At 42.2% G+C, this 20,181-nt stretch overlaps 1 protein-coding gene across 6 annotated transcripts in view; it reads left to right on the top strand.

The window, feature by feature from the left end:
- The window catches only part of fam184ab (family with sequence similarity 184 member Ab), a 176,267-nt gene extending 164,274 nt beyond the window's left edge, over window positions 1–11,993 (top strand). For 3 of the 6 annotated variants that reach the window (XM_069886853.1, XM_069886849.1, XM_069886852.1), the window contains 3 exons: window positions 261–365; window positions 966–1,171; window positions 11,138–11,993. In XM_069886853.1, the coding sequence (XP_069742954.1) occupies window positions 261–365; window positions 966–1,171; window positions 11,138–11,225 (399 nt within the window). In that variant the 3' untranslated portion in view covers window positions 11,226–11,993. Of the gene's footprint in view, window positions 1–260; window positions 366–965; window positions 1,420–1,913; window positions 3,568–11,137 lie in introns of those variants that run through there. The other 3 variants (XM_069886850.1, XM_069886851.1, XR_011340594.1) reach the window with 3 other exon arrangements.
- The last annotated feature ends 8,188 nt before the right edge of the window (window positions 11,994–20,181 follow it).

Genomic DNA, 20,181 nt, shown 5'->3' with positions numbered 1-20,181 from the left:
CACCCCAGCTACAACTTTAATACCAAATCCCTAAACGGCAACTGAAAACTCTTCAATTCTTTCCCTAAACCTTTCTACCTATTTAACTCTTTAAGGCCAGAAACTTAATGCAGTGCCTTCTTTGTTTTGGGATCTATTTTTGTCTAAAATTACTCTGAGATACACCTTTAAAGATTTTTCTATGTTACATTCATGATATCAATAAAAGTTATTAAAATAAAATTGAAAGCATTTTAATGTTTAATTTTTAATTTGAACAGGATGACAAGAAATTTTACCAACTGGAGCTGGTGAACAGAGAAACAAATTTCAACAAGGTTTTTAATGCCAGCCCAACTGTAGGAGTAATCAATCCCCTAGCCAAGGTTTGTTTCATTGGAGTGTTTTTTTTAATCTGCTCTGTGATTACTAGTGGTTTGGCCTTTCTGTTTAGTTACACTAAGGATATCAATAAGATTGAAAGAGTGCAGAGAAGATCTAAGAGGATGTTGCTGGATCTCTAAGAACTAAGTTACAGGGAAAGATTAAAAAGTTAAGATTTTATTCCCTGAAGCGTAGAAGAATGAGGGAAGATTTGATATTAGTGTACAAACTTATGAGGGGTATAGACAGAGTAAATGCAAGTGGGCTTTTTCCACTGAGACTTGCTGAGATACAGGTGAAATGGGAAAAGTTTAGGAGGAACATTAGGGGAAGTTTCTTCACACAGAGGGTAGTGGGAGTGTGGGATGAGCTGCTAGCTGATTGTGGGCTTAATTTCAACATTTAAACAAAATTTTGACAGGTTCATGGATGAGAGAGGTATGGAGGGCTATGGACTGGGTGAAGTCAGTGGGACTAGGCAGAATAATAGTTTGACACAGACTAGAAGGGCTGAAGGGCCTGTTCCACGAATTGGAAAAGAACTTCCTTTTAAAATAACATTCTTATTTTAACTCTTATTTTTTTTCCTGTTTTCATTACAGCAGAAAAAAAAGAACGATAAAACTGCCAGTCGTTTTGTTAGTGCCCCAAATCTAAGTGCTGTGGAATCGGCAGGAGTGGGAAATGGGCAACATCAGCACAATCGCTTGGAGCCAATTCCAAATTCTCCAGTTCATGATATTGGGTTTAATAGCAACAAGCCTCTACCCCAGCCTGTACCTCCAAAAGAGGTGAAAAGATTTTTGAGGTGAGCATACACCTCCATATAAATGTTAATGTGATGGCCCAAAATGCCCATAAACCAAAACCATAATTTTGCGAATCAAATTTCAATTGCATAAGATAGGCAATGCCTTAATTGGAAACTCACAGTTCTTTGCAATTAAGCAATGTTTTTTTTTGGTCTGTTGTAAAAGCTTCTATTACATGTGAATGTTTCATTACATCAGTAGTGTAACGATTAACCAAATTTAATTCATTAAATTACCAGTAATTTGTGATGAACAATAATTTCAATAGTTCTGATCAATATTGTTGGATCTCTTTCAATCATCTCCACTGCACTTAAAGCAAACAAGCTAAGGTTTCATTCTGAGGCTGAATTAATAAAATATTTTTTATATAAATGTGAAATTCTTATACTAATTTAACCTCAATGAAATCTGGACAAAGGGAGAGTTTTTTTTTAAATTGAAACAAATTCTGTATTTGTTAGGGCAGTATTTTTTCAGAAAAAATATTATTTTTTCAGTAGAAGTAAAATGTAGCAATTATAAACCTCAACAGTTTACTCATTATCAATGCTCATAAGCTATGCAATAATGAACAGATTGTCCTTGTCTTGTATGCTATTGGAATATCCCCTTTCATTAACAATTGATGTCATAGAATTTAAGACATCAATAATTCCTCCAGTGATTAAATCCCTTGTGGAATTAAAATACATTGAAAATGTATTTTATCATTTTGTATTTTTTGTTCTGGGTGAGATCTCAAGAGATGTGTTCTGTATGGAGGTAAAAAAAAAATCACCTGCACATCAATCCGGAGGTTTGGTGAAGAGACAGAAGAGACTGCAGATGCTGAAATCCAAAACAATAAACAGAACTCTAGCAGATTAAGCAGCGTCTGTGGAGGCAAAATGTCTCGTCTTGATTGTACACATGAAGAATGTCAATTGGAAATTTACTCTTTCCTCCATTGTCTCTGATCCCCAACAATGACTGACATTCTTGACCTTGATCTTGTCTCTGATTCCAATGCACACCATCAATGAAAATCACTTGGATCACTGACATTGGGCTCAGGTTCATCTATTGTGATCCCTAATACTGACCAACCCCTATGTTGCTTGCACACACGTTTTGCCCCAAACACTTACATAAAAGGTCTACAATGCAAAGGGAAGACCCATTTTTCACTATTTCTTTTCAACTACATTGAGTAAATTCCAGTTAAATGGAAAAGAGGACACAAGAAAGTTCCCAATCTTTATATTTCTTGGCAGCATGGAGCAACCTGATCCTTTTTCACGGCTACTGTCTTATAATGGGATCATCCTTACCCCAGAAAATTAAAAGCAATATCTGCTGAGAGTTTTGACAGCTACACATTGTTATGTTTGAGTGTTAAGTGCATTTTATGAGGGACCAATTAATTCCCACTCAAATTGAGAAAGAATACTTTGAAGAAAAATGTGGTGGATGCTTAAAATCTGAAATTTAACCAGAATTAGATGTAAATAGAAGGCAGACCAGATAACATCATGAAAATAAGGTTAACATCGCAGATCAAAGAAAAATAAAATATCATCCACTTGCAGTATTACCTTAGTAACTCTTTCTGATGATGCTCTCAAGCTCTTGAGCATTTTCATCATTTATGGTTCAGTTTTTTTCCCAGAAGGAGCCTATTGTTGGTTTATTTTACAGTTGAAAAGATGGCGAGTAGAAATTTTTAGGTAAAGATGGCATGGTTGTTTCCTGGCAGAAAACATTTGCTGCTTGATATTGCAAAAAGGGAAAAGTATCAAAGAAATTAAAATCTGTTATGACAGGTTCCCTAATGAGGCTGTGCAGAATTTCATGATAATTAGTGAGCGGATTCTTAGGATTGAGATAAACAGTAGAACATTTCATAATATATTTTCTGCATTGTCTCCTTATCTTTCAAAAGTTAATGTTTTATATTTTAAGTATATTTAGCTCAATATCTTATGCCTGCACTCAACAGTTTCCATAACTATATTTTTGCCACTTCCAGGTTAATTTCAGAAATTTAAAATTAATTGATTACTTAATTTGGACTGAAGAGAAAAGCATGTTAAAAATCTGATTACTGCAATATATTGTAAATAATTTGTAAAAGCAAGCATCATCTAAATGAATTATTTATAATTGTACAGAATCAATAAAACCAATTTTCTAAAATTTGTGTACACTATGTTTAAAAAGATTTGTGCAGCTTTAAACATGTGTGCAAAGGTGCTTGAACTCTGAAAAATTTCACTTATATAATTAATCTGTACTTACTACCCATTTTGTTTGTAGTTTTCTTCCTGTTTTATGTTTTCTTATTATCTGGGCCTAAGTTATAGTGGCTTTTAATGTATTTGTACCTTTGGTTGCTTCTACAATGTAATACCTGCATTTTTTTTAAAGTATATATTTTATTTTAATAAATTACTTTTGCAAATGAGCTATTGTTTTATTTCTATATGTGTCCCAGCAGCGTGTTAAGGAATGCATTTTGGCATCACTAGTTAAATTTTTTTTAGATTATGTTATGAAGCTGTTTTGAACTTTAGATTTTTTTGTTTTTATATCTAAATTATGTTCACTTGTGTTGAACAATTTTGATTCTGTATTTTACTGATTTGTAATTTGGAGAGTCGCTTCTTGGCATTTCTCCTGCATATGAACAAAAATATTAATCCTTTTACTCACTTTCCTGTTGTTTATTTTATTGATGTGAACCTCACTGGAAAAAGAATGCAATTTGTTAATATGCAAAGTGAATAGCATTGATTTGGAATTCATAGGTTCACAATTCTGTTTTTTTACACAGCCACTGCATTCCCATGAAATTATTGCCATTTCCCCAGAACACATGCTGTGTAAAAATCTCAGAACGGGAATGAGGGTGTAATTCCCATTCCAATATTTTAACTTCTGGACACCTAGTAAATTTTGTGAACAATGGACTAGCGCATATCAACGATGCGTGTTGCAAGTCTTGCCGCTTTAATTACCGCACTTCCAGTATGCTGTCTAAACTCGCGTAAGAAAATGGAGATTTTGAGTTTTGGTCATTCGTGTGTAAATGACCAATGCTGAGTCCTCCGACATTCTTCAGACCATAAAACCATGCAAATTCTATTTTAAAAAAAACATAAATGAGTTGCAAATTTCCGGAATCTACTTGTTTAAGTACACTGCTATGCGTTTTGCTTAATTCACATGCTGTCTCACACCTGTCTTCCTGTTTTTATTTTGCCTGATAAGTGTTAAATTCATGGAAAGAGTTGAGGACATTCTGGACTGATCCAAGAAGATTTCTTTTCACTCAGGTGTCAGTGAATTACTATCCAAGAGGGTTGTGAAGCTTCATTCTCTTGGATATGTAGATTTATGGATTAATGGACTCAAAAGAAATGGAATTGGTGCAGGAAAGTGGTGCTGAGTTTTGAGAACAGCTATGGTCTTATTGAATGGCTAAGAGGATGTGAGGGGTCAAATGCCCTCTCCTTAATTCCATTTCTTTTGTTCTATGGAAACTTATCTCAGCCATTTAGTTTTAATGTTCACTTTGATCATTTAAAACAGATGAACAAATCAAATATGTACAATTGTATGGTGTGATTTTTTTTGCAAGGAACTATTAACCTTGTTTTTTTAATGTATGCTGTCTCAATTCTTTTTGTTCAGAGGTCATTGGACTGGCATTCACCGTTGGATATAATTTAATAATTTTGCAACTAGAATATAGATCAAAAGATAACTCTATGCGCTCAAACACTGTATCAGTTACTGAACACTCAAATGTATCTTATTCAAGGGCAATAAATGTTTGGAAGGCCAAATGTTTGGATCATAATTTGTTTACAAGCCTTTCCAACTTTTATACACATTTTCATCATATTGTTAGCCCCTGCATTATTTCCTTTTACATCCTAAGAAAGGTTCTGCAGCATCTGCCCAAGAAGATAAAGTTTCAATTTGAAAGCCTTTCATAATTTTTTCCTGCATCCCACGATTCCTATGCCAGCAAATTATTCTCCAGAAATTTATATATTTTTGGATGACGTGGTGGTATGTTTTAACCAGACTTTCATCTGTTGCCTAATTGAAAGTCAGTAAAGAATCATCCATTGATATCATGGTATCCTTCTCCAGGAGTTAATTACTCAAACTGTTGACAATGCTATCTTTTCCCATCACTTAAAGCAAACATTGGCCCACAATCTGGATTAGGTTGAATTCTGTATGACCAAAATGTGTTCACTAGACTATGGTTGTATTTGAGGCATTCCAGCATGTCCACACTGACATTTTTGTCCTATCAAACACTGGGCAATTTCCCCACATTAGGTTTGTATTCTTTTATGCTTTGCCAATTCAAGTGGCTGTTCAAATATCTTCTGGAACATATAGAACGGTACAGCACAAGAACCAGACCTTTGTTCATGATGGCTTGTTGATCATAAAGTCAATTGAGACTAATCCTGTCTGCCCACATGCTGTCAATATCCCTCCATACATTGCTAGTTCATGTTTCTGTCTGCCTTCTGAAAGTTGCTATTATGTTTGCTTCCACCACCTCCCTGGCAGTGTGTTCCAGGCACTCTTGAGTTTTGAAAAAAAAAATTATTGCTTCACCCATCTACTTTAAACTTTCCTTCTTTCATCTTTATCCCCTTTATTATTTGACATTTCCATCCTGAGACAAAAGACCTATCTACTTCTTTTAATTTTTTATACTTCTATCAGGTTGCCCGCAGACCCTAAGATTCCTGAGAAAACAATCAAAGATTGCTCAACCTCTTTATATCTAACACTGTCAAATCCAGACTACATCCTATTGAACTTCACCTTCCCCAAAGCCTCCACGTCCTTCCTGTAATGTGGCAATCAGAACTGCAAACAAATATTCAAAATGTTTTAAATACGGTAACTGCAATATGACTTCCCAACTTTTATGTTCAAAGTCCTGAGCAATGAATGCTTCCTCATGTAGCTATTGTATCTGATTCTAACACATCCTTTGGCAGTGAATTCCAAATATTAATCACTTTGTATGTTTTTAAAAAATAGAAATTTCCTTCATAAACCCTTCAACTCCATCCTCTTCTCTTAAACCAATGCCTTTTATTTTTGATATCTCTCCCAAGGGCAAAATATTCTGATAACAATGCCTTTTATTATACGCCTCTCACAAGTCAATCCTCCATGTTCTTAGCTCAAAGGAAAAACAACCCAGATATCCAATCTCTCCCCATATCTGAAGTCCTCCAATCTAGTCAACATCCTGGTAAATCTCCTCTGTGTTCTCTCCAGCTTAATCACATTCTTCCCATAGTGCTGCAACCAGAACTGCACACAATGCTCCAAGTGTAGCCTAGCCAGTGTTTTCTAAAGTTGTAAAGTGTTGAAAGTGAGGCTGTTTCCTGAGTAAGGGAGGGGTTTTACTTCCTGTCTTCTTTTACTTCCGGTGTGCCTTTAATATAGCTTTGAGACCATGTGTGTTGCAGAGGAAGAAAACAAGCCTCTGTGTGTGTGTGTGTGTGTGTGTGTGTGTGTGTGTGTGAGCGTATGTATATGGTTTTGCTGTACCAGATAAAATTGTTCTTTTGAGCTTGAAGTTGTCAAGTGGTCCTTTTTCAAATTAGAAGTTATCACATATTTTTGCCGATTTTGTGGAAGTGTCAACCTATTTCAAACCTGAGCTGTGCATTTGGATGGCTATGTTTGGGATTATAGGTGAATTTGTGGAAGGAAATGAGGATTGGCCAGAGTATGAAAAGAAGTTGGGAATGGAATTACAGAGGAGGCTAAGTAGTCAATGGCAGTGTACCAAGTCAAGAGGGAGACTGGTATACAGGCAAAGTGAGTGGAATATTTTCGGTGTGGAGGGACGCACTGTGCAAACAGGCTCCAGCAGCCACACAATAGCTAGAAGAAGCAGAGGAAGAGGCAATGTGTACTTACAATATGTTTGGAGTGGAAACAGTTGAGAAACCACCTGAACCATATTCTGCCACAGTCACTATCGGGAAAGGACATTAAGTTTGAAATTGATTCAGGGGCCACAGCATCAGTCATCAGTGAGGAGACATACAGCAGGACATGGAGGTCCACCCTGCCTCCCGTCAGACTGTCAAAGCTCAAACTCAAGACCTATATGAGGCAGCCCATACCTCATTTAAGGATGTTATATCTAGATATTTTAGCTAGGGATCAGAAGGCAGAAGCTCGGCTGGTGATAGCTAAAGGTAGCGGCCCAGTCTTTTGGGCCATGATTGGCTTCACAAAATCCGGCTCAACTGGCATGAATTTAAGTATGCACACACAGTGGTACGACGACATTTTCAAGGATGAGCTGGCACATTGAAGGGCATGACAGTGAAACTCGATGTTGACCATGAGGCCACACCACATTTTTTTAATCCCAGGGCAGTGCCCTACACCATGAAAGACAAGGTCAAGGAAGATCTTAAATGTTTACAGCTGTTGGGCATCATTGAGTCCATCCAGTTTTCAGGGTGGGCGGCTCCCATTTTTCTAGTTTTGAAGGCAGACAAAATGGTGTGGATATGTGGGGACTATAAGCTTATGGTGAAATCAGGTCTCTTAGATGGAGGAGCACCCATTGCCATGGATGGATGACCTTTTTGCAACCCTGTCAGGGGCTAAGCTATTCTCAAAGCTGGACATGAGCCACGCTTATCAACAGCTGTTGCTCGATGAGGAGTCAAAGGAGTACGTCACAATTAACACGCATAAGGGATTATTTAAATACAATCATCTGGTATTGGAGTGGTGTCCAGCCCTGCCATTTTCCAAAGGGCAATGGACACCTTGCTGCAGGGGATTCTGCATGTAGCAGTGTATCTGGATGATATTTTGATCATGGGGGCCACGGAGGTGGAGCATCTGGCTAACTTGGACCAGGTGTTGAAGAGGCTCTCAGATGCATGGCTGTGATTGAAACACGGCAAGTGCTTCTGGCACCAAGTGTGACCTACTTGGGACACAAGATCACAGATGAGGGGCTCTTCCTGGTGGAGGATGAAGTGAGAGCTATCAAGGAGGTCCCAAGCCGAAAGAGCATTATGGAACTTGGATCATTTTTGGGCATGGTGAATTATTATGGCAAGTTACTTCCTGACCTCTCAAGGGATTTGGCCCCACTGTTCATGCTGTTTCAGAATAACACCAAGTGACAGTGGAATGAAGAGCAGGAGCAAAGCTGCTGGTTCACTATGACCCAGATAAGGAGATCACCCTTTCATGTGATGCATTGCCCTATGGAGGTGAGGCAGTTCTCTTCCATGTAATGGAGGTCCGTTCAGAGAAGCCCATTGGTTTTGCTTCACATACCCAAACAGCTGCTGAAAAGGGATATTCACAGCTACACAAAGAAGGTGTCGCCACTATTGTTGCAGTCAAACATTTTCATCAGTACCTTTCTGGGTGTGCATTTACAATTTTTACGGATCATAAACCACTGATGAGCTGGTTCAGTGAGACCAGATGGATCCCATCTCTAGCCTTAGCTAGGATACAGTGTTGGGCTCTCACTTTGTCAGTCTACTAGTACACTATTATGTACAGAACAGGTAAAGATAATGCTAACGCTGATGTGCTGTGTCATCTACCTTTACCTGAGGCACCGGATACTACATCTGGGTCTCCAGAGACGGTGTTTTCATCAGAGAAGTTGTCAGGGACACCTGTAAAAGCGACTCAGATAAAGCAGTGGACAGAGAGGGACCCAGTCCTGTCTCAAGTCAAGACTTTCTTTTTGCAAGGATGGCCCAGTATCATAGAAGGAGAGGAACTTTGAGTCTTCAGGATGACTGCATTTTCTGGGGGCCAAGGGTCATCGTGCATCCCCAGGCCATTCAGAGATTGTGGAAGAAGTTCGTGAGACTCATCCAGGGGTGTCTCGAATAAAATGCCTTGCATCTGGTGGTCAAGAATGGATCAGGATCTGGAGAACAAGGTAAAATCATGCATACAATGTCAGATCAATCAGAAATTGCCACTAGCAGCTTCTTTGCATCCCTGGGAGCGGCCAGACCGCCCCGGTTTAGGCTGCATTTGGACTTTGCTGTCCCTTTTATGGGGCAAATGTTTCTAGTAATGGTGGATGCACATTCTAAATGGAAGCTCACATCATGGGCAAAATTACATCACATTCAGCCATTGACAAACTCAGGCAAGTGTTTGCAGTCCAGGGGTTGCCTGACACTCTGGCCATTGATAATAGCCCAACATTTACCAGTAGATGTTCAGTGAGTTCATGAAGCAGAATGACATTCATCACATTTAGACGACCCCTTTCCACCCAGCCTCAAATGGTTTGGCTGAGTGGACTGTTTGGACAGTGAAGGAAGACCTGAAGGCTTTCACATTTATTGTTTAACTACCGGTTTATACCGCAGACTACAACTGTACGCACTCCAGCAGAGATGCTGGTGAGGTGTAAGCCCAAGTCAAGATTGGACCTGCTGCACCCAGACAGGAAGGCAAAAGTGGAGAGAAAGCAGGAAAAGCAGAAGGAGGGACATAATCAACATGCACGAGAAAGACAGTTAAAACCACATGACAATGTTTATGTGAGAAACAATCAGGAATAGTGACCTGTGGTTATTCTTAAGCAGAGTGGGCCAGTCTCCTATGTTGTTAAGCTGACTGAAGGACGTGTTTTCCACAGATATCAGGACCATGTGTACTTGCGTCATGATACATAGTCATGGAGTTCCCAATGGTGAGACAGACTACTGAGGAAGTGTGTTCCCCCGTGACTTTGCCGGAGAGAGAAAGATGCTGGCAGAGGGGCCTGGGTCCCCTGAAAAGGATGAACTTTCCCACATGGACACACAGACCCGTCTATTGCCCCCGAACCAGATCCGCCCAAAACATCTTTGACTGCGGTGCCTGTTGGGTCATCGGAGGTAGTGCGCAGATCACAGCACACTCACAAACCTGCTGACAGACTGAATCTTTGAACAGCTTTTTTTTTAGTAGACTGAATGTGGAATCTGTCATATTTTTCAGTTTTTTTTATTGTTAAATTGAGACGTTATTAGAAGTTTTAGGAGTAAGCAAGCTAATGATGCCATTCTTCTTTTATATTTGGGGCATGTTGGATTAAAGGGAGAGAAGCTGTCCTGAAAGTGAGGCTGGGAGGGGTTTTAATTCCTGTCTTCTTTTTGTTCTGGTGTGCCTGGTATATAGCTTTGAGACCATGCCATGTGTTCCAGAGGAACAAAATGTGTGTGTGTGTGTGTGTAAGTAAAATCAGATAAAGTTGTTCTTTTGACCTTGAAGTTTCAGAGTAATGTCCAAAATTTTACATTTGTGCTCTGACCTATGAAGGCTATAGGCTTTTATTCATGGCTTGTCTATCTGTGTTGCCACTGTCAGTGAACAATGGACTTGAACTCCATGGTCCCTCAGTGATTTAGCATTCCTTACCACCCACAGATTTACTGGACGTGTTCTACCCCTATCTGACTACCCAAAATACATCATCTCACACTTCTAATTCAATTTTAATTTCCCAACAGGTGTCTTACACTACTTTGATCCTGGTAAGTAGAATGAATGGTCGGGGCACACATTGAAGCTTTTATTTTTCTAATAGGATTTACTTTTACCTTTTATATTACTCATGATATTTTTACTAACTTTTTATTTGTGAAATTTATCTCAGTGTTGTGTTCAATCTTAGAAACTGATTCAGAATCTTGCTGGCAAACCTTCTCTTTCTGAATCCATAAGGATCATTTGATCAAAGAAACAGGATAAATCAAAATGCTTGGAAGGACATGGTGCTTTGTGAAATGTTTTCAGGTTCAATTTGTTTGTGGGAACTGAACTTATTTTGCGACACTGCACCAGTGGAGGTGATTCATATGATCATGTCTTTTGAATTTTTATTATCATGGCTCGTGCTTAAAAAATGGTTTCTCTATCTCTCACTGTAGCCCTTCACATATGGAAACTACAGCAGTTATGGAGCCTGCTTCAGATTCACAGCACGAAGAATGGTTTGCAAGATACTTTACTTTCTAAAAGTAGCCAAACTCCTATGGATCTTAAACACTTTCTACATTAGGAGCATGATGCTACAAAAATCCATTCACCACACATCTGAGCATAGTTATTGTCATTAAGCATTCTGAAAAATAATGAGCATTTTAAGGAACTTTGTTTGCCTTGGCCTGGTTGAGTTGCTGACCAGGACTTTAAAAAATATGGAATGTTACCAGCAGCACAATACATTTTATTTTACTGATTTTAAATAATATTTTAACTCCCTCCTCCTCCTTGCAATGTTCCCAAGCTCCCAACTTGTGGGGCAGAACAAATGTTCTTCCATGTCTCTTTGGCTGATAGATTACCTTATGTTACTTTCCCCAAGTTTATCCCTTGCTGACTTTGGGGTCGAGGGAGAGAGAGAGAGGCAAAATTGTGATTGATATCTCAAGTTACTTATTTCTTTCTTGGACAAATATGCAATATATTGGAATATAATGTAGATGTGAAACATGGTTTGTATTTACCTCAGGATGTCTCACTGTTTGGAAGTTTATATTGACTGCTTAATAAACTTTTGATCCTGTAACATGCTTTTTTTGTTTTGTTGAGAGGAGTATGTTTAATCACAGTATCCATATGCCAATAGAACTGCTTGACATTCTGACTTTATGAGCTGTTTGCTTATTCCAATTCTCTGAAACAAATGTAGTAATGCACAAATCAATTTCACAAAAAAATGTGTAAATATTGAATGAAAGAAATACAATATTGTCAGAGCTGGTAAGTCATCAGTTGGGATCCGTAGAAGCTGAATAAAGAACATAAATAAAATGCATGTTTCCTTTTCAAGTATTTTAAAATACACGATGTGTCTTTAGTGTGTTAGATCCTGGAAGAAATACAGTACAAGGCATGTTGAAAACCATCATTGTCTTGTTATCATTTCAGTAGAAATGCTTTAAATCTGCTCAAAATCATCATGGTGTACCAAAGAGATTTTAAAAATGTGTAAAAATGCTGTAGCATCAGCACAACTTTTAAATCCAATAAGAAAACAATGCAGTGAGCATAGTATTGCTAATTTCTAACATTCTGGCAATATAATTCTGCTTGTAACTTTTGGGAAATGATATACAGAAAATACACACAAGGATGCCTCCACAATTTTACAAGCAGTAAAACACAAAAGTCTGCAGATAACATGGTTGAAGTAAAAACACAAGGCTGGAGAAACTCAGCAGGTCAAGCAGTATCTTTTACATAGCAAAGGTTAAAAAAAAAACGTAATTGATGTTTCAGGTTAGAGACCTTCAAAGTATGGAAAAATGTCGGCAAGCATCTGAACAAAAGAGTGGGGTGGGGGGAGGTGTGGTCGCAAAGGTTGGAGGTGATCGCTGCTGTCCTCTCCTCCTTTCTCCACCTATCACTTCCAGCCTTCACGACCACACCTCCTCCCCCACCCATTCTTTTGTTCGGATGCCTGCCGACATTTTTCCATATTTGAAGAAGGGCTCTAACCTGGAACATTCGTTATGCATTTTTACCTTTGCTATATAAAGGACACTGCTTGACCTGCTGAGTTTCTCCAGCTTTGGGTTTTTACTCCACAATTTTGCAGGCAGGTGGTCTTCATTAAAAACCGATGACATACTGCCTATTCATTCTTGATAATTGAAAGTATTTTGTGCCAATTGTTTGGGAGGCAAGTTGAAAATCCTACATTTGCAGTAGCATAAACTAATCACACGTTAATGCCTCAATCAGTAAATTTATTTGGCAGCCTTGATTTTCTTTTCAAGTTTCCCGAGGGATTGACATTTTGGCACGTACAGTACATCATCAGCGACTATCATATTAAAGCTGTCTTTTCCAGAAAGAAAAACACAGAAATGAAAAATTATACCATTTAAGTTTTAGTAATGTGTATGTGTCAAGACTATCTAGGGAGACTATTATTTAATTTTTATAGTAACACCAGGGAGTTGGCAAAACTTGCACTTGAAAGGAAAGCCAAAGGAGATTTCAATGAAAATGATAATTAGAGGACAGATTTGAAATGCATTGATTTCAAATTAATTTCCAGATGTTATAAGCTATGTAGTAAATGTAATATTTTTAAAGTTGTTGATATTTTTCCAGCAGACCTTTTGAGTATGCATATAATTCTGTTAAATCATTTATCCATTTTATAAGGTGTAGGATAATATTAGCTCAGCGATGAAAACGATTGCAAGGCTTCTGGTTTGCTGTTGGTTATTACTTGCACCATTAACATTGTTTATATCATTTCAGTGTCTCGTGACTTTTTAAAAGACAACGGCATTCTAGGTTTTTCATCAAAGCATACAATTTTCCAAAAGTCTAATAGTCTGATATTACAGACATGATCTGTTAGTACAACAATGAAAAATCCATACTGCTTAAGCTAAGAACCAATTAGATAAAAATTTGGTATTGGTTTCCTACCTCTGGATTGATGTTTTGAAGGTGGAAGTAAGAATAGGAGGCCTCTGTAGTGGGGTTGGGAAGGATTGTTAATTGAAATGTGCAAGCTAATTGTAGTAAAATAGCAGATCTAACTTTAATGAATATTCAATAGTCCATCTACTTGCACTGTTTATTACCTCTATCAAATTTGCACAAATCATGAGACAGCATTGTTATATTGTTTTCTAAGATCTTGACCTTTGTAAATTGGGTTTGTGATACCTTCATACCTTTGTGATATGTGTTTAATGGATCTATTCTGAGACTGTCCGATTCTGAGAAGACAGTTCCCATGGTTATCTTCAGACAAGTATGACAATTGCTTCAGATATACTTCGAGACTCTGGTCCACATTTTTGTCATCTCAAGATCTGAGGTCTTTGCTTTTTTGGAGAACCAGATTCCATGAGCCATATGGTCTTTTTCTGTTCCATTTTCCCATAGAATTCTGTAGATAAGGCTAAAAGAATGTCCCCTAGTCAGGTAATGATGGGTATGAAGAACAAAGTTAAGTAAATAGTTCATTTAGTGACAAAATAAATCTTTATTGCAAAACTGATTATTTTACTTTATGAATTGCAATTGTTGGAAAAGGCAGCAATACAAAAGACAAATGAGCAAAGTCTGTATCCACATTATTTATACTTTGATATTTGATATAGTTTGAATAATTTCATATTATTTATCTAATCAATCAGCCAGTTGTTAATACAGAGACCTGTTTTAGAATTTTATCATGGAGTTTGTGCTAATTGGTTTTCAATTAATTAACATTGCCAATGCATGAAAAATATATACCAAAACATTACTCTCACATAATTTGTTATTGCTGCATTACCTAAAGATGTATATATTTTTTAAAATTGATTGGAGTATTTATCAAACAATGGGAAATGGGTGAAGGCCAGTAAAATTGAATGTTAAAGGAAGAACTCGTAAACAAAGTCAGAAAATCAATCTATGGATCAAATGGGAAAAATCAATGCAACGATAAGCAAAATAACAGAAAAAAATGGTAAGATGAAGAAAAATTAGAAAGGAAGAAATGGGGAAGAGAATTGGAAATGAGAGAGTAATGAAAAGTGGAGTTTGTAAAATTTCTACTCTTATTTTAAGCACTCTCCTTTAATTGTGTGAGGTTGATACAACAGTAGTACTGAAATAATATGATTATTTAATTCAATGTCATCGTGTGTGAATTGAAATAAAATAGTGTGAATCATGAATGTCCAGGATTTAAGGCAGTCTAACTGTGGAAATTGATGAGGTGCCTTATTATTATAGATTTGAGCAGGTTATCAAACTTAGATTACAATTACAGATCTTGGACAGATACAAATGAATAAGGCTGAAGCAAGAGAATGAAGAAAAAAATTAATTTCCAGAAATATAAATAATGACTTCATTATTCAATTTTTAAAGTAGATCTGTATTTACAGAAAAATCAATATTTTTTTGGAAATATTATGGTTTTGGAACACTGTTCACAAAGACCAAATTGTCAAGACAATGATTTTGTTTTCCCAATGGGCTTCAGTTATTCTAAATATTCCCATTGACGCTGTTGCTTGCTCTGGAATCAGGAATTGCTCTGGAATCCAAGAAAACATAGCCCATGAAAGTTCTTTTTCTTTGGCTTGGCTTCGCGGACGAAGATTTATGGAGGGGGTAAAAAGTCCACGTCAGCTGCAGGCTCGTTTGTGGCTGACAAGTCCGATGCGGGACAGGCAGACACGATTGCAGCGGTTGCAGGGGAAAATTGGTTGGTTGGGGTTGGGTGTTGGGTTTTTCCTCCTTTGCCTTTTGTCAGTGAGGTAGGCTCTGCGGTCTTCTTCAAAGGAGGTTGCTGCCCGCCAAACTGTGAGGCGCCAAGATGCACGGTTTGAGGCGATATCAGCCCACTGGCGGTGGTCAATGTGGCAGGCACCAAGAGATTTCTTCAGGCAATCCTTGTACCTTTTCTTTGGTGCACCTCTGTCACGGTGGCCAGTGGAGAGCTCGCCATATAACACGATCTTGGGAAGGCGATGGTCCTCCATTCTGGAGACGTGACCCATCCAGCGCAGCTGGATCTTCAGCAGCGTGGACTCGATGCTGTCGACCTCTGCCATCTCGAGTACTTCGACGTTAGGGATGTAAGCGCTCCAATGGATGTTGAGGATGGAGCGGAGACAACGCTGGTGGAAGCGTTCTAGGAGCCGTAGGTGGTGCCGGTAGAGGACCCATGATTCGGAGCCGAACAGGAGTGTGGGTATGACAACGGCTCTGTATACGCTTATCTTTGTGAGGTTTTTCAGTTGGTTGTTTTTCCAGACTCTTTTGTGTAGTCTTCCAAAGGCGCTATTTGCCTTGGCGAGTCTGTTGTCTATCTCATTGTCGATCCTTGCATCTGATGAAATGGTGCAGCCGAGATAGGTAAACTGGTTGACCGTTTTGAGTTTTGTGTGCCCGATGGAGATGTGGGGGGGCTGGTAATCATGGTGGGGAGCTGGCTGATGGAGGACCTCAGTTTTCTTCAGGCTGACTTCCAGGCCAAACATTTTGGCAGTTTCCTCAAAGCAGGACGTCAAGCGCTGAAGAGCTGGCTCTGAATGGGCAACTAAAGCGGCATCGTCTGCAAAGAGTAGTTCACGGACAAGTTTCTCTTGTGTCTTGGTGTGAGCTTGCAGGCGCCTCAGATTGAAGAGACTGCCATCCGTGCGGTACCGGATGTAAACAGCGTCTTCATTGTTGGGGTCTTTCATGGCTTGGTTCAGCATCATGCTGAAGAAGATTGAAAAGAGGGTTGGTGCCAGAACACAGCCTTGCTTCACGCCATTGTTAATGGAGAAGGGTTCAGAGAGCTCATTGCTGTATCTGACCCGACCTTGTTGGTTTTCGTGCAGTTGGATAATCATGTTGAGGAACTTTGGGGGACATCCGATGCGCTCTAGTATTTGCCAAAGCCCTTTCCTGCTCACGGTGTCGAAGGCTTTGGTGAGGTCAACAAAGGTAATGTAGAGTCCTTTGTTTTGTTCTCTGCATTTTTCTTGGAGCTGTCTGAGGGCAAAGACCATGTCAGTAGTTCCTCTGTTTGCGCGAAAGCCGCACTGTGATTCTGGGAGAATATTCTCGGCGACACTAGGTATTATTCTATTTAGTAGAATCCTAGCGAAGATTTTGCCTGCAATGGAGAGCAACGTGATTCCCCTGTAGTTTGAGCAGTCTGATTTCTCGCCTTTGTTTTTGTACAGGGTGATGATGGTGGCATCACGAAGATCCTGAGGCAGTTTACCTTGGTCCCAATAAAGCTTGAAAAACTCATGCAGTTTGGCATGCAGAGTTTTGCCGCCAGCCTTCCAGACTTCTGGGGGGATTCCATCCATACCTGCTGCTTTGCCACTTTTCAGTTGTTCGATTGCCTTATATGTCTCATCCAGGGTGGGAACCTCATCCAGCTCTAGCCTTAGGGGCTGTTGAGGGAGCTGGAGCAGGGCGGAATCTTGGACTGAGCGGTTGGCACTGAAAAGAGATTGGAAGTGTTCTGACCATCGGTTGAGGATGGAGATCTTGTCGCTGAGGAGGACTTTGCCGTCTGAGCTGCGCAGCGGGCTTTGGACTTGGGGTGAGGGGCCGTACACAGCCTTTAGAGCCTCGTAGAAACCCCTGAAGTCGCCAATGTCCGCGCTGAGCTGGGTTCGTTTGGCGAGGCTAGTCCACCACTCATTTTGGATCTCCCGGAGTTTGCGCTGAAGATGGCTGCATGCGCGACGGAAGGCTTGTTTCTTCTCTGGACAGGACGGCTTTGTAAGGTGAGCCTGGTGGGCAGCTCGCTTCTTTGCCAGCAGCTCCTGGATTTCCTGGCTGTTTTTGTCAAACCAGTCCTTGTTTTTCCTGGAGGAGAAGCCCAGTACCTCTTCAGTGGATTGCAGTATGGTAGTCTTCAACTGATCCCAGAGGGTTTCAGGGGACGGGTCCGTGAGGCGGGTTGCATCGTCGAGCTTTGCTTTGAGGTTTGCCTGGAAGTTTCCTCTCGCTTCGTCTGACTGCAGGTTTCCAACATTGAACCTCTTTCTGGGGGCTTTATTGTTCCTGGGCTTTGGTTTGAAGTGAAGGTTGAGCTTGCAGCGAACCAGCCGGTGGTCAGTGTGGCATTCCGCGCTAGGCATGACCCTGGTGTGGAGCACATCTCGTTTGTCACTTTCTCGCACCAGGATGTAGTCCAGGAGGTGCCAGTGTTTGGATCGGGGATGCATCCAGGTGGTCTTAAGGCTGTCCCTCTGCTGAAAAAGGGTGTTTGTAATGACAAGCCGCTGTTCTGCGCAGAGCTCCAACAGGAGGCGCCCATTGTCGTTGCACTTGCCGACGCCATGCTTGCCCAGGATTCCTGGCCAGGTTTCTGAGTCTTTGCCGACACGAGCGTTGAAGTCGCCCAGGATGACAACCTTGTCGGCTGTAGGGGTGCGTTGGATGAGGTTGCGCAGGTCGGTGTAGAACTTGTCCTTTTCTGCTGGTTCCGCCTGGAGGGTTGGAGCATAGACACTGATGAGGGTGATGTGACGCTTGTTCTGAAGGGGGAGTCGCATGGACATGATTCGGTCCGAGAGGCCTGTCGGAAGGTTTTCGAGTTTGGAGGCAATGAAGCTCTTGACCATGAAGCCTACACCAGATAGGCGTCGTTCATCCGAAGGCTTGCCAGACCAGTAGAGTGTGTAGCCCGCGCCGCGTTCTTGGAGGCTGCCTACATCTGCCAGGAGGACTTCACTGAGAGCGGCTACGTCGATGTCAAGTCTGAGGAGTTCATGTGCAATGAGGGCAGACCGACGTTCAGGTCGGTGGCTGTCAGCCTTGTCTAGCATGGTTCTGATGTTCCAGCATGCTAGCTTGAGTTTGTGAGCATCTTTTGAGGGGGAAGGCGTGGAGGGAGAGGACGTGGAGGGGGAGGACGTGGAGGGGGAGGACGTGGAGGGGGAGGACGTGGAGGGGGAGGACGTGGAGGGGGAGGACGTGGAGGGGGAGGACGTGGAGGGGGAGGACGTGGAGGGGGAGGACGTGGAGGGGGAGGACGTGGAGGGGGAGGACGTGGAGGGGGAGGACGTGGAGGGGGAGGACGTGGAGGGGGAGGACGTGGAGGGGGAGGACGTGGAGGGGGAGGACGTGGAGGGGGAGGACGTGGAGGGGGAGGACGAGGAGGGGAGGACGAGGAGGGGGAGGACGAGGAGGGGAGGACGAGGAGGGGGAGGACGAGGAGGGGGAGGACGAGGAGGGGGAGGACGAGGAGGGGGAGGACGAGGAGGGGGAGGACGAGGAGGGGGAGGACGAGGAGGGGGAGGACGAGGAGGGGGAGGACGAGGAGGGGGAGGACGAGGAGGGGGAGGACGAGGAGGGGGAGGACGAGGAGGGGGAGGACGAGGAGGGGGAGGACGAGGAGGGGGAGGACGAGGAGGGGGAGGACGAGGAGGGGGAGGACGAGGAGGGGGAGGACGAGGAGGGGGAGGACGAGGACCTGTCCTCGGGCCTGCGCAAAGGAGCTTTTAGGTGGAGTGCAGTGCGCGCAGTACTGGCCCCACCCTTTACACCCATGGTTCGTGTGCCGTGGCCAAGCAAGCTGGGACGTGGCAGCGAGGTCCTTGGGTCGTAGGTTTTATATCGGAGTGGCCTTCTCCTATGCAGGTTTCTTACCCGGGCTGGAGGGGCCTGCCTCCCCTCCTAGGTCGGTCCATACTGCCCGGACCGGGGCCGAGGCCGCCGCAGCTCACCCTGTGCCTGGACTGGGGCCGCCGCCTCCCACTCTCTGCCCGGATCGGGGCCTCCCCCTGCCCCACTCGACCGAGGCCGGGGCCGCCGTCTCCCCCTTGCTCCTGCCCGTATCGGGGCCGCCGCCGTCTACCCTTCGCCCGGACCGGGGCCGGGGCCGCTGCTGCTCTCCCTGTGCCCGGACTGGGGCCGCCGCCTCCCACTCCCTGTCCGGACCGGGGCCTCCGCCTGCCTCACTCGACCGAGGCCGGGGCCGCCGTCTCCCCCTTGCTCCTGCCCGTATCGGGGCCGCCGCCGTCTACCCTTCGCCCGGACCGGGGCCGGGGCCGGACAGGGAGTGGGAGGCGGCGGCCCCAGTCCGGGCACAGGGAGAGCAGCAGCGGCCCCGGCCCCGGTCCGGGCGAAGGGTAGATGGCGGCGGCCCCGATACGGGCAGGAGCAAGGGGGATGAAACTTAGTACAAGAGAAATAACTCACTGATACTTTAAACACTATCAATAACTCAGAAAACTATAGAGTTACAGAACTATAGGCTTTTATTTAGAAAAACTTGAAGGTCGTCCTGTGCTGTGACCCAGGCTTTCTGGGGAGGGGTTGTGGTGTTGGAGCCTTAATACAGGGTCAACAGGGAGGAGGCATGGGTACAATCACAGGAGGGGGCAGAGCCAGATTAAAGAGGGTACAACAGTTCACCACATTCACCCCTTTTTTTTTTGACTGGTGGGGTGGAGTGGAGCACAAAGTCTTACAAAAGTCTTAGAGGTTG

This window comes from Narcine bancroftii, chromosome 6 (assembly GCF_036971445.1).
Source record: "Narcine bancroftii isolate sNarBan1 chromosome 6, sNarBan1.hap1, whole genome shotgun sequence".
NCBI classification, from domain to species: domain Eukaryota; kingdom Metazoa; phylum Chordata; class Chondrichthyes; order Torpediniformes; family Narcinidae; genus Narcine; species Narcine bancroftii.
The sequence above is the reverse complement of the archived record's forward strand: the minus strand, read 5'-3'. Positions and strand labels throughout refer to the sequence as shown.